Source organism: Primulina huaijiensis, unplaced genomic scaffold (genome assembly GCF_012295235.1).
Source record: "Primulina huaijiensis isolate GDHJ02 unplaced genomic scaffold, ASM1229523v2 scaffold40625, whole genome shotgun sequence".
NCBI lineage: Eukaryota > Viridiplantae > Streptophyta > Magnoliopsida > Lamiales > Gesneriaceae > Primulina > Primulina huaijiensis.
This window is the reverse complement of record NW_027359615.1, coordinates 5,879-14,023: the sequence shown is the minus strand read 5'-3', so window position 1 is coordinate 14,023 and position 8,145 is coordinate 5,879. Positions and strand designations below refer to the sequence as shown.

The following is an 8,145-nucleotide window of genomic DNA, read 5'->3' as shown; positions in this document are numbered from 1 at the left end:
GTTAAGTATTGGTAATCATTGGCCTTGAAATTACAAGAGAATGAAATTTTATATATATACTTTCGGTACGACAGTATTTTATCGATAACGAACCGACTTTTCGGTATGTCGACTTTCGATATACCGAAAAGTCGGTAAGATAACGGTATCATTTTTCTCATATCAGTATTTTCGGTACGGTATACGATATCAGAAATTTCGGTACGACCGACCACCTCAAGTCAAAACAGACCGGATTTGACCCGTCTCACCGCCTAAGATAAGTGAATTATTATGATAATTTTTAGATATCAATACAAATCGAACATCACTGTTGATCATCTAATCTAACTGGCGAGAAAGAAATATTGTAATTTTATCTTTCGAGGAAGTTATTCCATTGTTTTTGAAATCTTTTTTATACTCGGCTTAAGTTTATGAAATAAAATTCATAAATTGGAAAAATAAATAATAAAAAGTCGTTAAATATAGAGTACAATAAAATTAAATAAAAAACAGTACTTGGTGAGGAAGGATACACATAAATGGTAAGACCATAAAATAATTAATAATAAGATATTCAACTCTATAAGAAATTTCTTAGAATCATCGTATTTTCTCAAATGACAAATCCCTCCCGCTTGTCGTGATTTATAGATAGATTCGCTTATAATTAATTTAATCAAAATTCTAAGGGTGAAATCGTAAAAGCACATCCAATGTTCCCCGCGTCTTCCAACTGCAATACGAAACCCTGTATATAAAACAGAACCCCCGCCTGTAAAATTCTCCGAGAAATGGCAATGGAGCTGCAGCGAGGATTTCCTCTGTTAACCCAGCAATACAAATCACTGCTCTTCAAGAACCTGCTACTCTCATGGCGGAACAAGCGCTCAACATTCCTCCAGCTATTCTCATCGCTCTTCTTCATCTCGCTGATCTTTTTCATACAGAAAGCCGTCGAATCGCGGTATGCCTCCTCGTCTTCCTTCAAAGATGTTAGGGATCCGAAGCCTTTGGTTGCGCCTCCGATTCCTCCTTGCGAGGATAAGTTCTACACCAAATGGCCGTGCTATGACTTTGTCTGGAGTGGGAGTGACAGTGCGAGGATTGGTGAGATTGTGCGGAAGATTCGATTGAATAATCCGGGGAGGCCTATTCCTGAGAACAAGGTTTTCTTTTCTTCTGTTGATTATTTTGATTGTTTTTTTTTTTTTTTTTGTTGGAATGATGGATGATTTATTTATTGACTTTAATTTTCGAAAATAGCGTCCCCTGGCTTGCTGATTTCTGATGTCCTAGATAAGGATAAGATTGATTTTTTTTTTTTTTATCATGTTCTTCTTTTGACTTTATTACTGTGGTGGTATTTATTTTCAACTGTTTTGTTGTATCGCGATTATTGATAGCATTATGTGACCACCCTTGGTTAGGTAACTGATTGTGTTTTTGGTAATCAAGATTTTTTTTGTTGTGAAATTCTGTCATTTTCTCGAGACTGGACGTAATAATAATCCATCCAATTTTTCCCTTCAATCTTGATTATAAATTATTTTCATAATCTGAAATATCAAAAAAAAAAAATTTTGTTTGTCCTTCATTAGCTAGAAATTATAAATCTGTCTGTGCTCCATTTACGAGCAGGTTAAAGATTTCAGAACACCAAGTGATGTGGACAATTGGCTTGCCAGCAACCCCATGCTTTGCTCTGGTGCTCTGCATTTTGTTGACAGAAGTGCTACGGTAATTAGCTATGGGATACAGACCAATTCTACTCCGCTTGCAAGGAGAGGAATTTTCGAAGATCCAACTCTCAAATTTCAAATTCCCCTGCAACTTGCTGCAGAGCGTGAAATTGCAAGGTTACTCATTGGAGGTATAACAGATGAGATGGTTGATTTTTGTCCATTTTAAGCATAATATCACTTCCTTATTTTCCTTCCTAATATGAACCTGTATTTATGTTTCAAATTCAGATCCAAGCTTCAGTTGGGTCGTCAATATAAAGGAATTCGCACATCCTGCACTTGAAACTTTTTCTGCAGTGCAACGAGCAGGACCCACCTTTTTCCTTGCAATTGCTATGTTTGCTTTTGTCTTCCAAGTTAGTGCTTTAATAACAGAGAAAGAACTCAAACTTCGTCAGGTATTAACTGATTTTCCTTTTAATTTATCTAATAAAGATATTAGAACTATTGCTTCATTTTACTGAAAATTCTGGGTCTGTGTCTTACGCTTTGTTTTATTGACAGGCAATGACCATGATGGGCCTTTATGATACTGCATATTGGTTATCATGGCTCACATGGGAGGGAATCGTCTCATTTATTTCATCACTTCTCACTGTTCTCTTTGGGATGATGTTTCAATTTGATTTTTTTCTGCACAACAATTTCGCAGTTGTGTTCCTCTTGTTTTTGCTTTTTCAATTGAATATGGTAGATCTCTGAGCCCATCTAAATTTAACAAGATACATATATTAATGTATCTTATAGCGAGAAACTGATGAAAAATGTGATGGTTGGAATTTTCGCTGCTTCTTCTGCAGACTGCATTTGCCTTTATGTTGTCTGCCTTTATTAGCAAGTCTTCATCAGCCACTACCTTGGGTTACTTCATCTTTATTATTGGCTTAATCACTCAGGTTTGCAATTTTGCTCAAAATATATCCAACAAATATCCGACTGAATGACACGGTATGACAAATCCTTATTGATTCTTTCAGATAGTCACAACCTTTGGATTTCCATACAGTGATACCTTTTCTAAGACGTACCAAACTGTGTGGTCGTTATTTCCTCCTAATCTTCTTGCTGAGGGTCTGAACTTGCTTTCTGGTGCAACTGAAACTCCTCAAGATCCAGGTGTCAGTTGGAAGGGGAGGACAAGTTGTGCACCCAATGATACAGATTGTGTCATAACAATGGTACATCCACTTGGCACATCTTTAATTTTATCATTTCTCTGCATGCCATGTCAAATAGTTTTAGTCCATGTCATGTTCACTTTATTAATTTTCTAAATTTTAAGCCATGTCCTATGATCTCTCTGTCAATCTTTTTACTTTATTTTTTCTTTCACTGCCAGAATGAAATTTACTTATGGCTTGTCTCTACATCCATTGTTTGGTTCATTCTCGCCATCTACTTTGACAATATTTTCCCAAATGCATCTGGAGTAAGAAAATCGGTGCTCTACTTTTTGAATCCTTGGTACTGGACTGGAAAAGGTGGAAACAAGGTGGAAGGTATTCAATAAAATGATTTTCTTATATTAAATATGTTTCTTCTTTGGTAAAAGTGATTGTTAATACTTCAGTCACTCCTCTTCCATTTAAGAGGGAGGCATTTGCAGTTGTTCAAATTCTATTCCACCCTTGGAGAATATAGCTCCGGATGATGAAGATGTGTTAGAAGAGGAAAGAAGAGTAAAACAGCAAGCCTCAGAAGGAGTTATTGATTCAGATGTTGCTGTTCAAATGCGCGGTCTTGTGAAAATTTATGCTGGATCTACAAAAATTGGCTGCTGCAAATGCAAGAGAACCTCACCTTACCATGCTCTCAAGGTAAACTTAAAATTTTAATGTGTTTGTAAGCCTGTTTTTGCTCCACAGAGGAAGGATCTCTTAGTTAGTACCGAAGGTTCCAACTTACAAGGTCTTGAGTCTGAGTAATAAATAATTATTCTTGGTTTAGTTGAACATCATCGAGTTGAACAGTAGAGAGTATGGTTCATATGTTAGCATAAAATTTTACTCGTGTACATGCAGAGATATTGTGAGTATATCATAGTTATTAATGGTACAAGGCTTTAGGTTAGCATGGAAGCCAAAGCACGAGGTAAAGCACATGCCTTGTTGAAGCAGATGTTCTAAGGTGTGATACTCTGGATTTGAGTTATATGAAATTGCATAATATGTCACCCTATATATACATTACAAACTATTGAACAATTATAAAACAAAAATTCAATACTCTACTAGCAAAGATTCAATGAATACTATGATGCATTATTATCTTGGATTCAAAAAATCTCCACCTCAGGTATGTCCTTAGCCTTTGGGGCAAGGCATGTGCATCATGACCAAGGGGTGTGTTTTAGCTGACTGAATATAATTGCTTCTCGTGGGCTTAGTAACGAAAAAAACAATAATTAGTAAGTTATAATTAACATGACGATATAGGCATGAGAAATAGACTTTAAATTAGATGTTCTGGGCATTGTACTAGCAACTCTTGGATCTCAACCGTAGACTAGTTGTTTAAGTTGGGAAATATCATTGTTGCGTAATTTATTTATTCATTTTGTGTATATCTCATTTAGCTTTCTTGAGATACAAGATAAACTGCACACTGAAGGACATGATGGGTGGATTATGTGTCTGCAGGGTGTGTGGCTGAACTTTCCCAAGGATCAGTTATTTTGCCTTCTGGGACCCAATGGAGCTGGGAAAACTACTGCTATCAATTGTTTGACTGGAATTACACCAGTGACTGGTGGAGATGGTGAGGGCTCATATCTGTTGAGATCAATTGCTTTGCAACTGTTTTGGTTATGTGATGAGTCTTCTGATTGTTACATGACATTAACAGCCTTAATTTATGGAAATTCTATTCGAACCTCAACTGGGATGTTGAATATTCGCAGGATGATAGGAGTCTGTCCACAGGTGAATATTTTTATTTTGAGCAATGTTGCATACTTGGCTTTCTCACTTTAAGAAAAGAATACCTCATGGGGTAAATATTAAAAGTTCAGACCATTACATTTGAGGTTTTCCATTATGCCATTGATTTCTGTTCACAAAACTATGGCTACTTAGTTTCACATTTATCCTTCTTATTATGCTTGGTATTATTGTACTTTTCTCTGCAAAATTTAGATTCTTATATATATATATTCAACTCTAGTTTGGTTAAACCAGTGGTGCGTCGAACCTTGTAAATGTTCCATAAGCTTAGATAGACAAAAATGATAAGTCAACTATTTGGCTTCACAGTTATACTTTTACTGGCCTGTGAATTTTTAAAGGGTGGTAATGCAACAGTTTGATGTTCTTTGGGATGCATTGTCTGGCCAAGAGCACCTCTATTTGTTTGCCAGCATCAAAGGTCTACTCCCTGCTTCAATTGAGTCGGTATGTACTATTCATACCTAAAGTTGTTATCAACTAGTATCCATTTAATTTTACTTAATTTTTCTTGAGTTGGATTTTTTTACTGCATTAGTCAGTCTGCATATGGTGTCGACCAATTGCCATTGCTTGAAATCATGACCTTTTTACCCCTGAAAATGAAAGAATTTTTTTGTCTTAATATCAGGAGGTGCAGAAATTATTGGCGCAAGTTAAACTCACGGAGGCTGCCAAAATGAGAGCAAGTAGCTATAGTGGGGGAATGCGACGTCGGCTCAGTGTTGCGATTGCTTTAATTGGCAACCCAAAATTGGTTGTTTTGGATGAACCGGTGAGCCAGTTAAAAATTTCATTTGTTATTTTTTTAAATGAGTTCTTTGGCCCTAAATTTTTCATTGTGGTAATTTTTGAATTCAAAGACCACTGGTATGGATCCTGTAACTCGAAGACATGTCTGGGACGTCATTGAAGAGACTAAAAAGGGGCGAGCAATTGTACTGACTACCCATTCTATGGAAGAGGCTGACATTTTAAGTGATAGAATTGGAATTATGGCAAAGGGCAAACTTCGGTGCATTGGAACCTCGATAAGGTTGAAGTCACGATTTGGGACAGGTTTTATAGCTAACGTAAGCTTTTCTGTTGATGTTTATGGAGCTCCGAACAGAGATACTGTAACTACAACACCTCAGCACACAGCTGTAAAACAGTTCTTTGAATCTGTAAGTCACATTTAAGTTGATTAACTACTATATTTTGCAACCTATTATAAAACTTATTGATTATCATTTTGCTCTTTTTGCAGCGATTGGGTGTCTTACCCAACGAGGAGAATAAGTCTTTTATGACCTTTGTCATTCCACATGAAAAAGAGAAGCTATTGAGGGTAATCGACTCAGTTTATCAACTACTATATTTGAATCATTCCGGAAATGGGTGTAGTGTAAATTGTCAGCGTGGAAAAAGGAGGAACTTTGTTTGTGTATTGGGTGGATATCTAAAAATTGATCTTACCTGCAATTGAATATCTAAAAATCTTATTTTTGTCTCCCTTAAATGAACATTCTTGTCCATAAATAGGGGGGGAAGAGATTGCTGATGTGGGAGAGCTACATCTTTGGATCATGAGCTCAAATGTAACACTAAGAATACTCATTTTCTATTCCTACACAGATCTTCTTTGCAGAACTCCAAGATAGAGAGAAGGAATTTGGCATATCTGACATCCAACTTGGCCTCACGACCCTCGAAGAAGTTTTCCTTAACATAGCAAAACAAGCAGAGTTGGAAAATGCTTCTGCCGAAGAAAGCTTGGCCACCCTCACACTACTTTCAGGAGCATCTCTTTTGGTACTAAAAAATTTCCCCGAGTCATTGATTCACCCAACTAATACCCATAATATATGAATTCTTAAGTCTATATACGTTCATGCAGGTACCCATAGGGGCGAGGTATATTGGTATTCCGGGGACTGAAACGACACAAAATCCCAGGGGCCTTATGGTGGAAATATATTGGCAACAGGATGATTCTGGAGCTCTATGCATATCTGGTCACTCGGAAGAATTTCAGATACCCCCTCATATACAGCTAAGCAGCGATTCTATTCCCAGTTCACGTAGAAATATCCTACATAGAAGAAGGAAAGTACGTGGAATAGTTATCGATCCTACTCAAATTAGGGATTCGGATTTACAATGATTTTGAGGTTGGTGAAACAACAGTAAGTGATTCATGAATCCTTTTATCATCTCATTTACATGTTATCTCTTGTAAAAATTACCGAAAATAAATTTGACTCGTGCTTTTGTTGTAATTGACCGTTTCCCAGTATGAAAATTGAATTGTTCGAGTTCAATTTGTAATTCTGAAAAATGTTCTTGAGTTGTCTCAGTTGTGTTCTGCCTTCACTTTTTTTATTTAAACATGAATGGATTCAAAGTTACTTAAACATGATATTCCATTCAATAACATCTTGGAGAATCACGGAGGGAATGATCGATAATGGATCATATTTTAATACAACAACCAGCTTGTCCGGTATGATATTCTAATACAAAACCTGCTATTGACAAAAAAGCATGTTCATCTTTCAAGTTCAAACTTTGTATTGAAATAAACTGGTGGAAAATTGTGAATTATGTATCAAAAATCTCATCGATACATTGATACGTTCAGAATTCAATTTTAATATGCACGTTATTTATTCACTTATAAAAATAAATTATCATATTAAACAGTACTAAAGTTTAAACATTTGCGATCTGGGTTTAATTTGTTATCATATTAGACCCTTGTATCTATTGTGTTTGTCACATGCAAAAATTATAATATGCAAGGGAATAAACCAAATTCATTAAATACTTCAACAAATACATGGGAGTTGAATGAAAAAAAATCATTTCTAAATTCTATCGAGTTTATAAATGCCTTCACGAAAACACATACATGTTTGTCGCTACCTTTTGTTTTGTTGTTAATACAAGGAATCTTTGAGGTCACGAGAGACGAATATTGTAATTATATCGCCGACCCAGTGAGAAATTAATAGAATATGCCATGAAATTTGTTGTAGAGTATTTTAGTAATTTGTTTTCAAACAATAGAACTCGCACTAACTATTTTTTGATATTATTATGTACATGCCTAATATTTTTCCATATCAGTAATCCTTCGCACGCATTGCGTGTATATATGTGATTTTTTGTGTTATATATATTTGTTATTTTTAGTTTAATGCTTTCTTATAATAGTTTTTTATATTAGGATTTATATAATCATTTAAAATGAAAATTTTCATTTAGATTATTTTTTTTTTTGTATTTCTATAAATTTGAGAAAGTTGATAGATAGGAATAAGAAAATATACAAAATAGATTTTTCATCTAAAATTTTATTTATTAAATGAAAATATAGTACTTTTATAATTTTAGAGGGGACATTGTTTGTATTTAAAAATATTGATCATGATATCGAAATTAATTATTTTATGTATCTCAAACTTAATAATATATATATATATATATATATA

The 8,145-nt window shown here is 34.9% G+C and overlaps 1 protein-coding gene across 1 annotated transcript; it reads left to right on the top strand.

Annotated features, from left to right (window-relative positions):
- The first annotated feature begins 750 nt into the window (after positions 1-750).
- LOC140969305 (ABC transporter A family member 2-like) lies at positions 751-6,989 on the top strand. The gene is made up of 16 exons (XM_073430620.1): positions 751-1,151; positions 1,624-1,855; positions 1,956-2,125; positions 2,232-2,417; positions 2,528-2,623; positions 2,705-2,905; positions 3,067-3,226; positions 3,318-3,544; positions 4,367-4,484; positions 4,572-4,648; positions 5,027-5,116; positions 5,301-5,444; positions 5,533-5,835; positions 5,919-5,999; positions 6,287-6,463; positions 6,549-6,989. The coding sequence occupies exons 1-16, from the start codon at positions 777-779 to the stop codon at positions 6,813-6,815; spliced, it is 2,904 nt and encodes a 967-aa protein (XP_073286721.1). The 5' UTR covers positions 751-776; the 3' UTR covers positions 6,816-6,989.
- The last annotated feature ends 1,156 nt before the right edge of the window (positions 6,990-8,145 follow it).